At 35.0% G+C, this 19,985-nt stretch overlaps 3 protein-coding genes across 7 annotated transcripts; all 3 read right to left on the reverse strand.

Moving 5' to 3' along the window:
• Positions 1-59: 59 nt before the first annotated feature.
• LOC108193175 (putative pentatricopeptide repeat-containing protein At3g16890, mitochondrial) lies at positions 60-6,510 on the reverse strand. Of its 5 annotated transcripts, XM_064081664.1 has the most exons (7): positions 4,038-6,510; positions 3,142-3,194; positions 2,441-2,556; positions 1,265-2,358; positions 1,000-1,184; positions 582-807; positions 60-306 (listed from the first exon to the last, which is right to left on the reverse strand). In XM_064081664.1, the coding sequence occupies exon 1, from the start codon at positions 6,411-6,413 to the stop codon at positions 4,290-4,292; it is 2,124 nt and encodes a 707-aa protein (XP_063937734.1). In that variant the 5' UTR covers positions 6,414-6,510; the 3' UTR covers positions 60-306; positions 582-807; positions 1,000-1,184; positions 1,265-2,358; positions 2,441-2,556; positions 3,142-3,194; positions 4,038-4,289. The 5 variants fall into 5 exon arrangements, with proteins under 5 accessions (XP_063937734.1, XP_017215207.1, XP_017215205.1 ...); XM_017359718.2 differs by lacking the exon at positions 2,441-2,556; XM_017359716.2 differs by having other exon boundaries at positions 1,265-2,556.
• On the reverse strand, positions 185-1,346 carry LOC108194370 (uncharacterized). Its single transcript, XM_017361320.1, has 4 exons — positions 1,265-1,346; positions 1,000-1,184; positions 582-807; positions 185-306 (listed from the first exon to the last, which is right to left on the reverse strand). Exons 1-4 carry the CDS (start codon positions 1,344-1,346, stop codon positions 185-187), a joined length of 615 nt encoding a protein of 204 aa, XP_017216809.1.
• Positions 6,511-8,016: 1,506 nt separating the features above from the next.
• On the reverse strand, positions 8,017-13,828 carry LOC108195961 (beta-D-xylosidase 1). The gene is made up of 6 exons (XM_017362997.2): positions 13,116-13,828; positions 10,368-10,646; positions 10,111-10,280; positions 9,893-9,990; positions 9,462-9,806; positions 8,017-9,265 (listed from the first exon to the last, which is right to left on the reverse strand). Exons 1-6 carry the CDS (start codon positions 13,515-13,517, stop codon positions 8,265-8,267), a joined length of 2,295 nt encoding a protein of 764 aa, XP_017218486.1. The 5' UTR covers positions 13,518-13,828; the 3' UTR covers positions 8,017-8,264.
• Between the last annotated feature and the right edge of the window lie 6,157 nt (positions 13,829-19,985).

Raw genomic sequence — 19,985 nt, forward strand, 5'->3', positions numbered from 1 at the left:
AAAATTTAATTAATCTGATCACAAAAAAGTTAAAATAACACACGCAATTCAAAACCGAGTTGCTATAATAATTTAAATAAACATGTGGTAGAAAATTACAATAGTATAATCTGTTTAATTTTCAATTGAAAAGTTATACAAATGCTGATCTTATACAAATGCTGATCAGTGATAATGTCTGTGTTTAATATAGTAGATAATATCCCATCAAGACAGTCATCAAGAGAAGCCCAAGCATAGCAGATTTTGAACTCTTGGAAGCACTATTCTCTCTGGCTTGAATATGCTCAGCCACATTGAAGTTACCTAGGGAACACAATATAATCTAATCAGGATAATCCGCAAAGAATATATAACAAAGAAGCTGGTGTCTGTTAAGCAATCCGGAAACAAAATAGCTAATTACAGTATTTAGCTCTATGTTGAGCAAGGCGGCTAATTATTTAGCTCGTTTATTTGTTTTTCAACCTGGTTGCATAATTAGTTGGGCGTTTGTCCCGACTGAGTCTCTTTCAAAGTATTAATGAACTCCGCTCTAAATTTGGCAAAAAAAAGGAAAGAAAGAAGCTGGTGTCTTTTACCTCTTTCTGGACCATAGCTACATCCTGCCTTGATTGTCTCCCTCACATCCTGTATCGATGCCCTGTTGTAAAACAAGAAGTGGGATAATATATTGTCGATACAGTTCAGCACAAGGTTAGTTTCGCTGAAGCATGGCCCGCGGCAGTATTGATCAGCATATTCTGGTGGCACGTTGATGTCCCCGCTCTCTGTTAATCTATAGGATTGCTCGCAGCTGCTATAAACCTGCCAAAGAAAGAGGCTATTGTTTTTTAGTTGATTTTTCATGTTTTCATACTCAGGTGGTGATAAATAGAAGATACATTTGGAGACTGGAGCAATATTATGCGAATCTTTCTCAAGGTATCAGCATAATGAACAAAAGGAGAGATCAGACGACATTAATGAAATGCAGACAGCAAAAGAAACACTACTTACGTAGTTATTGTTGAAACATAACAGGGCCTTGGAAACAACTTCAGCAGGATCGTCCACGCCAACGCTACCTGTCTGAGGACCATAACCATTTGCTCCTGTCTGAGGACCATACCCATTTGCACCTCCTGTTTGAGGAACATAACCATTTGCGGCTCCTGTTTGAGGAAAATAGTCATCTGCCTTCCCTGCAAGTGTAATAGAAAAGCATGAACATTCCATAAAGTACTGAATGAGCAAAAGGAACTGTTGTTTACTTCATATATACCTAGAAGAAAACAAGGAAAGAAGAAAATATGGGTTAGAGCTAGTATTGTGAGACTGTGCTTAGCAATGAATGTGGTTGCCATTATTTCCTGTAACTGGCAAATCAATACTCAAAGAAAGAAATGAGTCACGGTTGGCTAATCATATATACACAATATGTGATCAAGGTTGTTAGCTTCTCGACATGGCATGCAGACCTAATAAGAATTAATCAACATTTAGGTTTTAATTATTTATACATATAATATTCATTGGATTGCATGTTTGTCACAGCTCAATCTTAGCCCTTAAAAAATATATCCACTTCAGAAAGTATATATAAAAAAGGGCATATGGGAAACAGACACAGCACTTAAGAGAAGAATATACAGCAGTAAACTTTGATATTAAAACACTATTTTAACAAGGGGGAGGCACAAACTATTAACTTCAGCATCTGTTAAAATAATGGTTGGGGCAGAAGTGACTACAAAACAAGTTGGTTTGCAAGCCACCAACTTTACTTGCAATTTTTTTTGAAAGAGTGGAGTCAAACCTAAAACCATCTTCTACAGTTGCACTACAAGTCAAGATTACCTTGGGTGAATATAAGAGCATCTCATCCTGAAGCATTAAGCATAGATATAAAATTCCAAATATGTAATAGAGATATTTGAAAAGAAAAATCGACAATTAACTACAAAAATGGAATTTTATTGTCCATCATTCATTTCAGGTCATTAGATGGAAATGGTTTAGTAGTCAAACCAGCTCTAAGACTTGGATTGTTACACTAGTTTACTTTAGACAGATACATCCACTGGTAAAGTACTATCAGTCAGACATTAAAATGATGTGAATAGTCCGGAAGATATAGAAAGCATTCTCAAAATCAAACCAAACTCCTGCTGTTGAACAACACTTCACCCCAGCCAAGGATGTAAAATCAGACTGTTATAAGAGCGGTTAAGAAACGTGAAGACTGAAGACACCTTGGTATCTATCAATCCACCAAGTAAATACTAAATTCAATGAGTCATCACCACCAGAAATCAAGGACAAGTCTGGTACTAGCTGATAACTGCTAGGAATTTGCAATTTGCACATCCTTCCCACCTGCATATGCAGCTAAGTCTTAAAAGTCTACCTCAACTTTATGAGTAGCATACATTCATACCCCCAGAAGGCATCTATTTACCAGAATGGGTATGAAACAGAATTTCGCTTCCTGTTTATATTTAATCTGATAACAGCAGGCCAAGTACACGATTTATTTAATGCACTACTGCTTCTCACCAAGTAGCATTCTCATTGCTGTACACAAAGAACAGTCTCATTTAGCTTACAATTTAATTGGTGTACTAAATCGTACATCAAAATATACAAGTATATTATGCAAGTTCAAGTACTTTTAAAAATTAAACTTCAAGAATATTCTAGTTCATGTTTAGCATATATCCCTATATGTTCCCTTCAACAACAAAGTTTTGTTCCCAAAAGTGACACTTTGCACATTCAAATATGTGCAGGAATTTATAATACGAATAGTAAGAGACTTAATTCTTCCACATTGTAGCTGACTCTCCAGTAACACTGACTGTAGGGGTTTGTAGCAGTCTACAAAGTCAAGTAGGATTCCCTTCAGATTTGTGTACATGAAAATTTATGTAAAGATGTATAAAATTGGAATTCAACTAAACTGTTCCTGTTTTATATTTTAAAACAGATTTAACTCTTTTTTGGCAGGGCAGCAGTTAACCCTTATTACCGATAATGTCAGACCAATTAATGGAATATATTAATATTTAATACATAATCGATCGAACAGTACTCGAAAATGACAGACAATTGCTGGCTCTAAATCACCAGCCCAGCCCTATCTAACTGATGCGAACATACCAGCTGTTATAGTCAATTAGTAAGTGACTGGCTAGATGCTCACAAGGATTCCCCTGCAAGTTCAGAAGAAATTCCACTTTTTAATGCATTATCTTGCATATGTAATATTGCAAGCATTTTAAAAATGAATTTTTAACAACAGCAAGACAATAATAACAACTCATTAAATAAAATTCCAAATCAGTACCATAGTAATAACATTCATGTATGTAGTTTGCAGCAGAACAGCAAGGCAGTTCAAGATATTATAAAACTGCAGCAAAGCAGCTAAAATAACTATCAAGGCAGACCTTCCAAACTAAGATCAACATGAGACTTTCGAAGATAGACGACCCCTTTAAACATTCAAAGAATGACACTGCATATCAAGAGAGTATTCTAGCAGGATCTTCATAGTTTTATTCTAGCAGGAGAAAAGGGATGATTGTACGCATTTTAAACGGAAAAAAACTTCTGTTTACGTGAAACATCTCTACATTTAGAATAATCTCGGATAAAAAATCTAATAGACTTTCAGTGCTTGACCAATAATTAATTACAGTCGATAACAGAACTTCTCTAAAGTTTAAAATATCTCGGCTAATTAATTTAATGAACTTACAATGCTTGACCAATAATTACAATCAAGAACAGAACAGCTATCAGATTACACAGAGTTGCCCACTTCAACAACAGTTTCCCCATACCAGTAGAAGGTTAGTATATTAATCTCACTTGTATAAATGGATACATACAAAAAAAATAAACGAAAAAGCTACCCATCATAAAGATTATAGAATCGCATAATCATGAAGGTAAAATTTTTGACCGTATCTACTGAATCAGTATTATGCAATGAAAGATTATCAGATAATGGAAGACGCTGTTGGTGCAAGAACTGGAAGCCCGTCACATACCTAGGACTAAGCTGATTCCAACATCTTCTTATTCACGAGATCGGATATACTGCATTCAGTTGCAGTTGTTCTGTGCAACACAAGGCGATACTAAGACCACTAATAGTTCTGAATCAGTGTTGCTGAAAAAAACGTCTCGTGAGTTGTAACATACGTAGTAAAACATCACCACTGCATCGGGATGTAAGTTGAACAAGTGCACATTGTTCAATAAAATATATTCTTCTTTTGTTAAACAATAAGTCTCTCATACTAAAAGACAGCAAGGGGTTTCAATGACAATCCCTTCTTTTCAAATTTTCTGAAAATTCTGCGTGCTTCCTCAAACTGGGATGCTTGAATTAGAGCAGAAATGTATGTATCGCATGTAAAAGAGTCGGGGGAACATTTATTTTCTTCCATTGATAGGAACAATGCTTTCGCTTCATCGAATCTATTTGATCTGCACAATGCCTTGATAAAAGCACAGTAGGTAAAATTGTCGGGACATAAATCCAATGTCAACATGCTAATGAGAAGTTTCTGTGCCTTCTGAAGCTTATTCATCCTACAGAAACTTTGGATAAGGGCATTGAAAGAGAATATATCAGGCTTTATACCATCAGCTTGCATCTTACGTAACAATGTCATAGACTTAGAAACATCCCCTTTCACACAAAATGACCGGATCAAGATATTATAAGTAATAGAATTTGGTGTCACGCCCCATTCAACCATCTCTGAAAAACAATCAAATGCATCCTCAGTCTGGTAAGTCTGACAAAGACCATCAATCACTGAATTAAAAGTAAAAGCGTCTGGCTTAAGACCTTGCTGTAAAAGCATCTTCAGTAATTCCCTGGCTTTACTTACATCACCAGCCTTACAATGCCCACTAATTAGGGTGTTGAAAGTAACAAGATTTGGAGCAACGCCTTTTTCACTCATATCTCGGAAGTACCGGGACCCTTTGTCCATCATATTCGTTTTGCAGAAGCAATCAATAAGCATATTATAAGAGTACACATTCGCTACAAACCCATATTCTAGCATCTGATTTAGATAACGATTTCCTAATTCTACTTTTCCACCCTTGTACAAGGCCTCAAGGAGTGCAAGATAGGCATTAAATCCCAGCTTTATATTCCTGTTGACAAACCTATCTAAGATATCGCAGGTCTCTTTGAGATCCAACCCCTTAATCAGACAAGTAACTACCGTGCTAAATGTTGAGCTGTCAGGACAATAGCCTCTTGACTCTGATTTTTTCAAAAACATAGCAGCTTCCACTGACAGAGAACTGCTAGAAAGACAAAGCAAAATAGCTTCACAGGCTGCATCAGGCAATTTAGCCTCTCTCTCTAGAAAATAAGACAGCAACTGAAATGCCTTACGAGGGGATAGACTACGGAATGCCCCGTTGATTAATGACCTATAGGTAGCGTCATTTGGTTTTACATTCCTCTTCTTCATTTTGTCTAAGATCCCAAAGGCTTCATCTATCTTTTTTGCATTACAGTATCCATCAATTAAAATTGTATATGTAAAAACATTTGGAGAATATCCTGACCCCTCCATTTGTTTTACTAACCGAATGGCTTCATCAACCACCCCGGCTTTGCACACCCCATGGATCAGAATATTGTACGTAAATCTATCTGGTCTACAATTATCCACCTGCATCTGCTGAAATTTCAAATATGCCAAGTCAAGTGAATTCGACTTCACCAATGCATCAATCACTGCATTATACAACCTAGTACTCAAACAAATCCCTAAATACGAAACCTGCTCAAAAACCTGACCACAATACTTGGCCAACCCTAACCTCCCCCAACTACCTATCAAAATACAAACTAAACTCTCCGTAAAACAAAACCCAGAATTCTTAACATCTTCAATCAATTCCCTGGACAGCAAAACAGGCCCTTTTCTATACAGCACATTACCTAAAACCCCTCGAATCGACTGATTCTTTTCCAACAAAGGGAACTTACTCGAAACCCATATATAAAACCTCAAAGAATGTAAAGGGCTATCTTGATTTTGCACAACACTAATAACAGCTTGAGGATTCAATGTAATTCTTTGAGCTTTGAGCTCGTGATTTAGCAACAAAAACCAGTCTTTCCTAGACAATATTCGACACATATAAGCATGATCAATGGGCTTAATCTTGAACTTAGAATTCTTACCAGTATATGGAGTAATAGACACATTAGATACATGATTTGGAATGGGGGGAATGTTCTTACCAGAGTTTTGATTGGAGAAGGGGGCTAAAGGTGCAATCTTTGATGGGTTTTGAGCAGTTTTATGAGACTGATGGGAGAATTTGTGTATTGTTGCAGATAAAGATGAAGAAGCTTTTGAAGTTAAAGAAGAGAAGCCTCTCATGTCCTTGGAAGAAGAAGAGAGTGATGCTTAAGCTCAGTCTTGAAGCAGCTTTAGGGAATTTCGTGTTTCAAACCTTTTTGTTCCATTCCCAATTTTTCCCTTTCCTTTTACAATTTTATGAAAAGATAAAATAATTCAAATACAAGTACATGTGAAAATCTCTCATTTAAAAAATATAAATTCGCTTATATAGTTTTTACTATGAGGATTTACAGGTGATTTATCGAAATGTAATGAGAAAATTTCTTTATAAAAACTAATCAGATTCTTTTTAATAATCAAATTGTTTTTAAAACACCCAATATAATATTTATAATTAATGATTTTTCAGAAATTAATATTAGTATTTAAATGATTTGAATACGATATCTACATATGCACCCTCTTTATTTTTTAGAATTAATCCGGTTTCAGATCATTCTTAAGACAAAAAAAAAAAAGAATAATCCGAGTGTTGGCCCTTGGAGTCATGATATGACATTTAAAGTCGCGATCGCCGAAAAAGTCCTAACCACACCAAAACGTTATTTCGGGCATTTTGAAGTGACAGTGAGACATTTTTTGCAGAAAGTGATAGTTGAGAATTGAGATATTATGTATTGAAATTGTGATTCCGGAGCCTTTTCTCTTAATCCCGGCCTCGCTTTCTCGAGATATTTTTTTATAATTTCAGACTGTGCGGAAGCAGGGGGTGCAATGTAGTTATTTGATAAGATGCCTTAAAGAATCATATGCATTGATTTTGGTTGTAATTTCTTACACTTTGGTAGAATAATGAGGGAAAATGATTTATAGTCTTGAATGCTCTCTTTCGGGTTATTTGATATTTACATGTGCATTGTCCAGATGTTTATAAAGCTGTTTGCTGCGAATATCGTAAGCAGAAGGGACTCTAGAATTGATAGTAGCTCAGTTGGGTACACATGCAAGTTGTAAATTTGTCAAATATAGATTTTGCTTCTAGGTCATTTCCTAATTTTCAAATTATATATACATATTACAGAAATTGAAAAGATTGCTCACTGTCTCGTTTATTTAGCATCAGACCAAATGACCAATGAGCATGGAATAAAATATAGGAGTACAATTTATATCATGTTCTCTCTTTGCAGGGAAGTGCTTTCAGTGATGCAATGATATCGGCAAGGACGCAGAAGAAAGTCTGCTTAACACCTTCTTCAAAGTTTTTCCGCGTTAATTTTAACAGCCAGCATAGACTCTGCAATCACACAGTACAAGAAGGATAAGATAAAATCTTTGGCTGTAAGTTTATATCTTACATACGGAGTACTACTTAAAACATACTTAAATTTTTGTATGCTCTAGTTTTAAGAAATGCAAGACTGCCGTTTGCCTGTTTCTGGTATTTGTCTGCTATGAAAAGTTGTCGTGTTCAATTCGTTCTCCTAGTGTGAATATCAGAAAATGTAGAGCCATGCGGCACTATTTTGAGTTGGACCGGTATCTTATCTCTGATTTTAGATGAACAAGCGACCTAAAAGTAGTCACTTGCTTACTTTAAGTTTCTAGCTAGAAAAAAACTTACTGTAATATGTATCGTTACTTTTTGAACTAAAAACTAAAGACACGAACAGAAAACCAATAACATAAAGCAACTTTTCAATAACTCCAAATCAATCAATACCTTGAGTTGAGGTACATTTCATTGTCTGTAAATATTTGGCAAAATACAACTATGTTTAAATTTGCAGTTACAATTGCTGCCAAGATTAACTCTTGGAACTAATTTGCAGAAAAGAAAACTTCAGAGCTAATGCACTTTCCTTGTTTCCAGTGTATATCAGTTGTCACATTTATATTATGTTATTTGCTTTTGAAACTTAAGAGGTCCTAGACAGAAATTTGGACAGAGATCGAATGCTTAAGATCTCCAACATGTATACTGTGATCACCCATTGGAATTCTTCGAATTCCAAACTTGTCCACAACACTTAGATGTTTGCACACGTCAACATGAATTCTGACCCTTTGTTGAGCTCCCGCGACCACATGAACTTTTTCAAATCCAATCAATTGCTTATTCGAATCTGAATTTGCAGCACCAGGAGGCGACGAGTATGCAAGAAGAGTGTGTGGACCATCCATAGTCCCTGTGTTCTTAACATCAACATGTACACCCACACTAAGGCCTTCACAGTTCACGTGTATAACTCTGAGATTGTCATTCAAAATTGTTGAATTTTTGAACGAGTGATTGTTGGCCAATGACACCGCAACAGAACTTGGACCGTGGGCTAAAGTGTGGGCAAAGGTTGTGTAACTTAAACCATGACCAAATGGAAAAATAACTGGTCCTTTATAGAAGCGATAAGTTCGACCAGGGTAGCCTCTTGCTGGATTCGCCCTCATGTCCATGTTTGTCATTGGCACCTTCGCTAAGTAACTTTGTGGGTACCATGTCATTGGCAGCTTCCCCCCTGGATTTGTCATGCCGAACAAGACGTCAGCAATTGCAGTGCCACCTTCTTGGCCAGGGTATCCAGCCCATATAATAGCAGTTATCTTGGGATCTGCCTTAGCAAAACCAACATCGATAGGCCCGCCAGACATGAGAACCAATATGGTCGGGCCTCTAGAGGCCCTGGCAACTCTAGATATCAGTTCTTGTTGATGTCCAGGTAGTAGAATATTTGATCGGTCTCTAGCTTCAGCTTCAATGGATTGATCAAGCCCCATTACTAACACAGTTGCATCTGCCTGCCTGGCAGCTGTCTCCGCAGCTCCAAAAAGCTGGTTAGAGTTGCATGCAACACCTGTGCAACCAGCCTGATGAGTAGTCCTAACGTATCGTGCTATACCTTGCACTGGAGTAGTGTATCCACACGCCACACCTAAAACAAATCAAATAGTCAAAACCTCTAATTCAAAATTTTATTACTAAACAAAATGTTCTGCCCATTTTTTATTTGGTTACTATTACTGTTCTGCACTTTTGTGTTCAACATTTGGTTCTCACAAACTTCGTCTTCTCATATGAACTTGACTTTGTATACAGAGTAATCATTTTATATTTAATGTGAAATTTACCAGCGTAGTTGCCAATCATGGTCACAGTTGCATCAGAATTGGGTCCGATGACTGCAACAGTATGGTGAAATCTAGTAGAGAGTGGTGGTGCGCGTCCACGGTTGAGAAGTAAGACCATTCCTTGACGGGCTGCTTCAAGTGCAAGCTGACGATGTGCTGGAGTACAAACATCTCTCGGGCCTAAGTTTCCATAAGGCTGCCTAATCCCATCAAACATTCCCAGACGCATCTGTACTGTAAGTGTGTTTGCTAATGCTGTGTTAACATCTGCTTCCGTAAGTTTTCCTTGTCTAACAGCCCCTTCTGTGAACACGGCTAAGTAAGGCCCGCAGTCTAAATCCAAACCTGTAAACATCCCCAATTGTTAAAACCACTGCTAACCAAATATAAGGCCTTTATTATAATAAAAATGAAGGGAAAGAGTAGTTTGCCTGCTTTGATGGTTGCTGCAACAGCATCTTCTGGTGTTCTTGTAAAGTGTTGAGTCTCATATAGAACTCCAACCGAATCACAATCGGAAACAATATATCTGCAAATTTATTATCACCACAACAAACATCAATACATTACCAGAATAACCATGGTCATTGTAACTTACTGTGACCATGTCTGAGATTTTAAGTACTTGTACGCTTATGTTAAGACTTACCCATTTAGATGCCATTCGCCACGAATAGTATTCTTTAGGAGATTTGGATCTGCACAAGTCGGAACTCCATTAACCTGATTGTATGAGCACATTACACTGGCAACTTTTCCTTCTGTCACACAAGCTTTAAAGGGCACATCATATGTGTCCTGCAAGTCCTGCTTGCTAACCTACATTCGTCGTATGACAATCTTGTTATTTTCTGATATCTTTTTATTTGCACATTTTAGAAACCAAATAGAAATTGAAATAATCACCCTAGCATTGAAGTGAAACCGATCAACACCATTCCAATTATCAAGATCATATGCAGTGTAATGTTTGCAACAAGCCGCGACCTTCAACTGGTTCCCTACATTACCCTGGAGGCCGCGAACATAGCTAGCGCCATACCTAGCAGCAAGCATAGGGTCCTCACCCGGAGTTTCTTGTCCCCTTCCCCATCTAGGGTCTCTAAAAATGTTAACATTAGGACTCCAGAATGTCAGTCCAGCCATTCCTCCATTGTACATTGCTCTTCCTTCATCTGATACTACCTACAAGGAGTGTTGTAAAAAACGGGAATCTGACTTAATCGGTGAAGTCGCGGAACAAGGATTAATCAGATTATAAAAAAATTGATCAGAGATTAATCAAATAATTAATGGAATAGTCGGATATTTAATCAGTTCGGCGAGTTACGGAACAGGGACTAATCGGTTTTTAGAAAAGAGCCTGGTCAGCCTACAACATAGTCACCAGTAAAACAGTAAATTAATTAATTACCATGACAAGGTTAATATGTCTTCTTCAGCCATATGTGATACTTGCCAAGAATTTATTAATCAAACATCTTCTGTAAAGGGACTTATAACAGAACTAACCACCTTTAATTCATGTTAATTACAATTAGTTGAATTAATTATAATTAGTTGCATTCATGTTACTTATTATTAGTCTATTCAACCCTTATCATTTTAAATTACGATGATGACATGAAAACCACTTACGTGAAGAATACTAAAATATCGACAATGAATATGAAGAATGGTGTCAATGTCAGTTTTCACCATCTCAACAACAGAGTCATGTATACTTGCTGGTCTGATTAGGACACACTGTATAGATATGCAGGAATATCGATAATTACATTTATTTTTGCCCGATTCAGAACTCTCTTTTTTAACATCAAATTATTATACTAATCAGTTTCGATTAATATTATTGTTAGTATTACAGACGACGTGCTGATAATTTATCTTAATAAATAAACCAATCGTACAAATAAAGCAAATAGATAAAAATAAATAAAAATTCTATTTTAGCTAATGGTCCCCTGGTAGATTATCCATTCGCATGCAAATTCAAGCACTAGATCTAGAAGTCTAGAAGTCCAGAAGAGAGATATAGATGCATGTCAACTTGCACTAGCAGTCTAGCAATATATTCCGTGACCCTACTTCATTGTCATTTATCTCTATATGCTCATTGCTCAACCTCTATTTTTTATATACATATTTTTCTATTTTTGGTTTCTTTATTTGAACAAGTACATATCTGTCTTTTTGTTTTGCTGGATTTTTACGTCCAATTTTGGGCTTAAAAGTTAGGAGGAGTTTGTTCGTATAATTTATATAACGAATTTATAAGAGTTATAAATATTTGTCTTTTTAGTGATTTATTTGTCTTTTTGTTTAATTTTGTAAAAATTTACGGGACTACTTTAAAGATAATTTATAATAATTTATTATTATATTAATAATTTTTATAATACTGGACAAAAGTAAAAGAATCAAATTATTAGAACAAATTGTCCAATTTAGAATATAAAAAACACAAAACGAATTGTTGCCCACCATATGGTGCCAGATACTACACTCTATTTATCTATGATATATTGGTTGAAGTTTAACTTTAGTGGCTTGATTGGTACTATATATTTATCATATTTTGCAAGATGTTGGTACACTATTTTGTCTAGGAATGGGCAAAAGTATACGTAATAATGTTAAAATACCACATATATTATCTGTTCTGATAGCTCCATGTCTTTTTATCCATTATTAAGAAACTTTGCTAAACTTTTTGATTTGATTAATCTAATTTTATCCTACTCACATGCCACTCTGATAGGCACCAACCTCTCTGTAACTCAATGTCAGATTTACATATAAGTGGCCTGTTGCTTCAACTTTAAGAGTTTGGAACTTCATTTTAATACAGTATAGAACTCTATATGTAGTACTCTAGTTTTTGACATTTACTACAGGACCAGGTACTCCACTCTTGAATTCGATTTAAAGTTATTTGTCCTACACTTAAAACACTCATGTTGTAAATTTTTCTATATAATTAAATGGCACCAATATTCATTTTTAATATAGTCTGAACTCGACCTTCAGCGAGAAGATGTCGTTGTCAGGCAAAGAGATTTTTGATATTATCGTGTTTTCTGTTAAAAGCTATCTAGACAAAGAGATTTTTAATATTGTCATATCCTCGTTGAAATTATACTCAGGGGCCGTTTGGCTGAGCTTAAAATAAATGCTTCTTGCTTAAAATAAATAAGTGGAATAGAAGTTAGAAGCCAGACAAGACTTATAAGTGATTAAAGTGTTTGGCAAATAAGCAGAACTCCTGAAACAAAAGCTAGCATTCCTAACTTTTTATAAGTGCCTCTTGACTTATTACACAAACAGTACGAAATAAGTGCTTCCAACTTATAAGCCCAGAAGTCGGCTTAAAAGCCGTAGCCAAACACCACCTCAATCTTGAGCAAGAAGATGTTGATAGATAGAAAGATTTTTGATATTATCGTCTTTTTTGTTAAAAGCTATCTAAATAAAGAGATTTTTGATGTTGTCGTACCTTTTACTGAATTTATATATGTTCCGTAAGACAGTTATTGACGTAACATCCGCCTCTCAATGATATGTATGTTCGATAAAACAGTTTTATGATGAAATGAGATTTATGTCGACAAAGGTAAAAGACGATAATAGAAATAGTGATGAGGATTATTATACCTGTCCAATTCTTTGCCACAAAGAATCGTTAAACGAAGCTGCAGTGGTGATGACCTGAGGAAACTGGGTGGCGCCCGGAAATGCGCCACCAAATTTGGTCCCCGGACCGACATTCGACACGCCATGAAGCGCCTCCGACCACCACTCGTACCCCAATATCCCCAGCCTCCGCACCGGGGCAGCATTGTTCACTAACAGCCCTACTTTCTCATGCAATGTCAGCCTCCCAATCAGGTCTCCAACTCTGACACCTACAGGGAGTGACACTCTGCAGAAGGGCAAATTTTTCGTCAGGCCGTTGCTTGGGTCACAAGCAAAAGGCGGACGCGATTCGCCTCCCCTGATCGCGTAGACCCAAATAACGACCGAAACAAAGAGAAATGCAACTGGTTTGCAGTGCATTTTGAGTACTAGAGAATTTTAATATTTTTTTTCGAGAGAATTTATTATCTTGTAAAGAGGTGGAGAAAAGAGTGAACGTTAAGTGTGTGTTATATAGAGGAAGGATGCGTTTGTTAGAAGGTTTGTGATATGGGCGGCTAATGGCTTCATGATTGAGATTTCAGGCACCTACTAAAACGGTGTCGTTAGCTGAAAAATGCAACTTCTTTTCTGTTATTATCTGTTTCACCAGGACAAATTACACAGATTTTGACAGAAAAGAGAGACGTGGTCAGGTTGATGCACTAGCAAATCTGTTATAATGAGCTTTTAGGTGAAACATAGACTTGAAATTTAGTTTTAACGGTCTTGTGCTTGTTACTTTTGGTATACCAAATTTGTTCGTGCATGTCCTTGATATGAGAAATGATTAGGATTATCAGATTGAGAAAGCAAATTATTGGTAATGATGGTGTTCTTGTTAAGGTCTCTGAATATCATGAAAATCTTAGACGAACTGGTTACTTAACATGATACAGAAGTGAGTGATATCAGAAAGTAATTATCGGTAATGATGGTAATCTTATTAAGGTATCTGCATATCATGAAAATTTTAGACGAACTGGTTACTTAACATGATACAGAAGTGAGTGATATCAGAAATCAGATATTATCAGAAGTGATGAACTAATTCCTTAACATGATATCAGAAGTGAGTGATATCAGAAGTTGGATATTATGAAAAGTGGTTAACATCAGAAGTCGGTCCGAGAAAAGACTCGGGCTTGAGTCTTCTATTCCATTTAATAAATTATAGTGGATATAATAGTTTAAGTTTAGTAGAGGCGTTATATCATTCATAGTGTATAATCAAAAACTACGAGGATATGATATGATTCTGATCCGTTTGAAGACAAAGGCTCTACCAATGAAACTTGTCTTGCCTTTCCTTTTCGATGGTATCTTCCATTCATCAGATAAACTAAACATAAACTCATACACGTAATCTTGTTTATCCATTTATCAACATGGCTCTGCAACTCTCTCTACACAGTCACAGTACATGATCTAGTCGTTAAAACAGTTCTAGAATCAGCGGATGTATGTTCATCGTTTCGGAAGTTACATTAGAAATCTCGGGTGCGTTTGGATCGTGATGGGAGTAGTAATCGAGAATAGGAATAAAAATCCTAAAAGAAGTGTTAGAAATGATTTACCATCCAAATGAAATTTGATTCCTATTTCATGTCAACAAATTTGCTAATTCAAATACTGACACTTGAATTTGAGATTTCGATTTCTATGAATCGGACTCGTTAACCATAAACTTCATATCATGATACTGGTATTGTAATCATTTGATCGAAATTATAAGATATATTTTGATGTAATTCCCCTGTCGAACACGGAACAGGAAAGACGGTTTGAACATGGACCCTAAAAGACTAATGATCTCATGCGTAGAAAATATAAATGCAAGTATGGTAGCTGTTCTGTCCACTTCAACATTATTTCCAAGTGCAAGTTAGTACCATATTTCGTAATATCCAATTTCTAGATAGTCTTCAGGGAATTTTCTACTGTGGTATAAAAAATCAAAGACCAAAAAAGTTTGCATTCATTTGTTCTTGAGCATGAAAATTTTGAACTTCGACTTCTTTACTGACGTGGAATTAGACGGATCGATTATATCTAGTATTGTAAAAAGCAGAAATCGTATTTAATCACTTATTGAAGTTACAAGACAAGAATCAATGGAGCTTAGTTGAATTGGTCAGGAATTAATTAAATGATTAATTGAATAATCAAAATTTAATCAGTTCGACGAGTTATTAAACGTGGATTAATCGGTGTTAATATAATTTTTTTTTGATAAATCAGTATTAATACAATTAATCATCGACTTTTAGAACAAAGATTATATCACGTAATCTGTCAAAAAAAAGATTATATCACGTAAAATTTTTAAATCCCGAAATTTCAAAATTTTTATATACATCCGTGAGACACCACATCTGCACTCGGTGCAGGTACGAATTAAACATTATAACTCGAATTTGACAATTAAGGCACCAGAAATCGAATACGACTAAAGATATGTACTCCAAAAGTTGGTTCTGATTCTACTAAACGAAATAAAAGAACAGTTTCCGAGTTGTTAATTACTCCCTTCCCTCCGTCCCTCTGATTTCTATACACTTTCCTTTTCGGGATGTCCCATTCAATTCTATACATTTCAAAACTTTCCCAAAATAGTAAACTTTTATTATATAAAAATCCCACCCACCCACTAACGTCAACTACTTTTCCAAATCTATTACTTAAATATTAATGACACTTTTCTTAGTCTCCGTGCCCAATCCAAATGTATACATCCCACAGGGACGGAGGGAGTATATAATAATTAATATCATATCAAAAAAGAAGATGGTAGATAGTTGCGTCTAAGCTAATCAAGAGCATTATATTAATATCCATCTCTTTGATTGATTTGCAGAAAGCGAAACTGGGCATTCTTATCTGTCATGTGTATCATCTCCGGACCAAGTTGAAACCACAACTGGATATCAGCTCCCTTGTGGAACACTTATCTTTTGGATAATGTGGTGGGGCTTTCTTAGTCTTTTGAACAATTTTCGTGGGGTCTTGTGTGGAGAATGAACCGTATGGGTTTTGATTTGTTTCGTTTCAGGATTGTGATTTGGTCTTGTATCTTGAATATTATGACCCCCAAGGTGAGCGAGTTGGATATGTCTCTGGGAGAACTGCACGTCCAGTCGGGGAGTAACTTGTGAGTTTTGACCATTGGAAGACGGGAAGCATCAAACATGCACAGAAATGTGAATGCGTTAGAACTTAAAACTGAATACGGTTCTTGTACTCTGATTATTGCAGTCATTTCTTGTTGGGAGTTGTCCCGCATCAGTTTTGGGACGGGCAGAAAGCTAGAACATAAGCGGCCAGAATAATTCCATGAGTACAAGCCTTCGTCCAAAAACAAAGCCGTGCGGTCTCGGTTCAAAGCGGACAATACCCTACTATTGTAGGATTTGGCTCGCTTAGCTGGCTCAGCAATTTCTTTATATTTTTTATATTTTAAAGTTTATCAAATATAATAAATTTTATAATATATAAAAATCAACTACCTAGCTACTTTTCTTCACTATATTTATTTTATATATGATTTCAATTACTATCTCAGTTTTTTTATTTTTTGTTCAATTTTTTATTAACTTTCATGCACAACCTAACATAAACATTTGAGTGGAGCGAAGCAAGGTACATTTTAGATGTACAAAAACGATTGAAACTATATGAACTTTTGAATAAAATAATAATTATGAGACCAAGTTATGTGAGATGCAAGTAATATAAAAGGGACGCAACTAACATAATTGTGATGGAACATGATACGAGAATTTGGTGCATAATTAATTCAGCATTTCTACTACCGGGATTTATCACCGACGAAGTCAGATTAATGCTGCAAAACAACGAATTAATCAATTGTCTCTTCCCGTTCGTAAATAAAAAGGTTCTGAGTTTGTCTCCCGTTTGTTTGTGTGCGACAATCGAAGTTATATGAAGTTATAAATACGTGTAAGAAAAAGTCGGAAATCGGTGTAAGAAATAATCACATATGTGAAATGTATTTTTTCTAAATAAGTTACCGGTTGGAAATTAGTGGACCTAACGGAAGTCAAAGTTTTGAAAGGTGGAGTTAAATTTCAACCTCTTTCTGTGAATTTTAAAATTCAACCATATTTTTATAAATTGGTATAAAAAATAGTCATACCTCTTAAATTTATGATGAATACGAGCTAAAGTTTACGTGTGTGAACTCTTGTGTATAATCGTGGAGTGATTGAGAGGGAGATGACCGAAAGTTTGAAATCGTAGAAGAATAATTTTTCAAAATAAATTTGAGAATTTTTAAAGCAACAGCTAGCTATGTAGTTTAAAAAAAATATGGTTATAAATATATATTCATGTGATCATCCTAACTATGTTGCTTTAGGTTTATTTTGATAAATACCAGAGATAATTATGAAGGTATTCGAAGTGATTTTGTAGTAAAAAAAACTGTTGATTTTTATAAATGATTAAATAAAGAAGTATGAATAGTGATGTGGATAAAATGCTACATGTTTGATTTATAGCGGTTTAAGTGAGTTTGCGATGAGATGTGTTGGTCAAGTGATATATTTTGACGTAATGAGTGATGAGTTTGATATAAAACCCATAATATTGGTTAATTATAAAGAAAAATTTGTCTTTGTAAGATTTTGGATTACGAGTACTTAACAATTTAAAAAATGTTTTGACTAAATTATATTATTCTAATACAATGAAAAACTCTATCCAAGAGTCATCTACAATATCCCAATCAAATCTAATAGAAAAAGTCCATGTCTGAAATGCTACTGTTTACAAAACTCATCTAAATTTTTTTAAAGATAATCTGAAATTTCAGTTTCGACCATAGGTTGATCCGAGTTCATTTCCTTTATATAAATTTGTTTCTCCATAAAATTTTGTCTTACATATTTAAAGGAAGATAGATATATATACGTGGATAACTCTGTAGTGGATATGGTTAAAATGAGAATAAGATGGTCCAAAGTGCAACAGGCCCGCCTAACTGGCTAATAAAGAGGAAGGCCCACTTCCACGCATACATACATTAACATTATCCTCGTAAGAAGTATTATTATAATATTGAAACAAATTAAATGATTGTAAGATGAGAATGAATAAACGAAGCCTTTTTTATATGATTATTATAAAAGAGAAGCATATCTTTCATGGAACTGATGAGGATGTATATGTTATCTGTTTGATTAGCCAACCACCGGAGGTGCATGGATGAGACCAGCCAAAGGTAGTAATGCATACACGACGCGGATATAGAGAGATAGTGTACATAGAGAATATAGAGATAACAAAATAACAAAATAATTTATATAAATTTGTTAAATATCTACTTAAAATAATTTAAATTTTGATAGAAAGATTTTAATATTTTAGCATAATAAATACAATTTTAATTTATTATTTATAAATTAAAATTTTCATATTATTTAAAATATATATTAAAAATTTATAAATAATAAAAAAGCTCTCATTCCTTGCACGGGCTATAAGCTAGTACTAATTAATGTACCGAGGGAGTATACGAATTCTCTACGCAAGAAAAAGAGTGAAGAAAGGATAAAGGTTGGTGAGAGTTGTTAATAAATGTTTGCCTTAGTCAAAAACTCTTGTTAACCACAAGATAACGGAATAAAAATATTTTTAAAAATGTGAAAGTAGGTGATTATCAGCTTAAAAATTGCATGTACTTCGAATTCTCATGTACTTCCGATTCTCAATCAACATCAACCCAGTTTAACCTATACTCATTTTTCGCCACTTTATATAATCTAATTAAAAGTGAGATCGACAAATTGTAATTGTGTTAATCTTGTGAACCAATCTAGACTCGCATTGAAAATAACAAGATTCATATTTTGTTGATGTATCAAAACATATGAATATTGATTATTTTGAGCCTTGTGAACCAACCTAGACTCGCATTGAAAATAAAAAGATCCATATTTTGTTGATGTATCAAAACATATGAATATTGATTATTTTGAGCAGCAGTCAACTTTGAGGAAAACTTTCAGATTTAGAGTATATAATATTATTAATTTTTTAATTAATATGATTTAGTTACAATTGAGTATATGCTTTCAAAATCTTGAGATGAGCCAAAATCAAGGATAAAAACATTAATCACTTGAAATATTCAGTCGTGCTTATAAATATTTTTTTAATATATTATATTGGTAAATTGAGCAACTTCTTTGAAAGTTAAGTTCTTTTGTTCGCTAGCTTCTTCTTTTCTCTCGAAAATTAGGGTTTGAGGAGCCGCCTCACATCCTTTGTCTTTGTCCATTTTCAAGGTGCTCTGAGGGGCTTCCACTGGTTTTTCCGATGGAAAGCCCCATCTCCTTTATTTTCTTTCATCTTCGCTGATTTCCTTTCAATAAAACCTAATTTTTTTTTGGTATTTGCGTATCTCTCCTTTTAGAGTGTGTTTGTTTGTCTCTCCTTTTCGAGTGTTTGGTTATGTTTTTGTCTAGTTATGTTTGGATTTATTCGATGTTAGATCCGTCGAGAATGATTCCATTGATGTTTTTGGAGATCTCGAAAGCCCGCGTCAAATATCAGTCGGTGGTGATTATGGCAAGAGCTCACTTTTCACAATCAAAGATTGTTCATCTATTATGAGTTTACACTTTCGGCATGTTTATGAACACCGGTCTACAATGGTTTTTACGTGATAAGGTCAATTGTGATGTTGCCGCTTTCTGTGATGTTGGTACAATTTGGATCGCTGAGGAGTATCTTTGATTTCATTTTTAACTTCAAGAATTTTTAAATTCTATGGGTTAAACAATCAGGAAACAAATCAGCTAGTATGTTATTTGTTTTCCAAACCGG

Source organism: Daucus carota, chromosome 7 (assembly GCF_001625215.2).
Source record: "Daucus carota subsp. sativus chromosome 7, DH1 v3.0, whole genome shotgun sequence".
Lineage (NCBI taxonomy): Eukaryota > Viridiplantae > Streptophyta > Magnoliopsida > Apiales > Apiaceae > Daucus > Daucus carota.

Excerpts from the sequence above, each read along its gene's own strand:
- LOC108194370 (XM_017361320.1), bottom strand. The coding sequence starts at position 1,346 with ATGGCAACCACATTCATTGCTAAGCACAGTCTCACAATACTAGCTCTA. Across the intron at positions 1,185-1,264 it reads CTTTCCTTGTTTTCTTCTAG|GGAAGGCAGATGACTATTTT; the intron begins GTATATATGAAG and ends TTACACTTGCAG. Across the intron at positions 808-999 it reads TATGTTTCAACAATAACTAC|GTTTATAGCAGCTGCGAGCA; the intron begins GTAAGTAGTGTT and ends TTTCTTTGGCAG.
- LOC108195961 (XM_017362997.2), bottom strand. The coding sequence starts at position 13,517 with ATGCACTGCAAACCAGTTGCATTTCTCTTTGTTTCGGTCGTTATTTGG. Across the intron at positions 9,991-10,110 it reads GGCGAATGGCATCTAAATGG|ATATATTGTTTCCGATTGTG; the intron begins GTAAGTCTTAAC and ends ATAAATTTGCAG. Across the intron at positions 9,807-9,892 it reads TGCAGCAACCATCAAAGCAG|GTTTGGATTTAGACTGCGGG; the intron begins GCAAACTACTCT and ends GGATGTTTACAG.
- LOC108193175 (XM_017359718.2), bottom strand. The coding sequence starts at position 6,413 with ATGAGAGGCTTCTCTTCTTTAACTTCAAAAGCTTCTTCATCTTTATCT.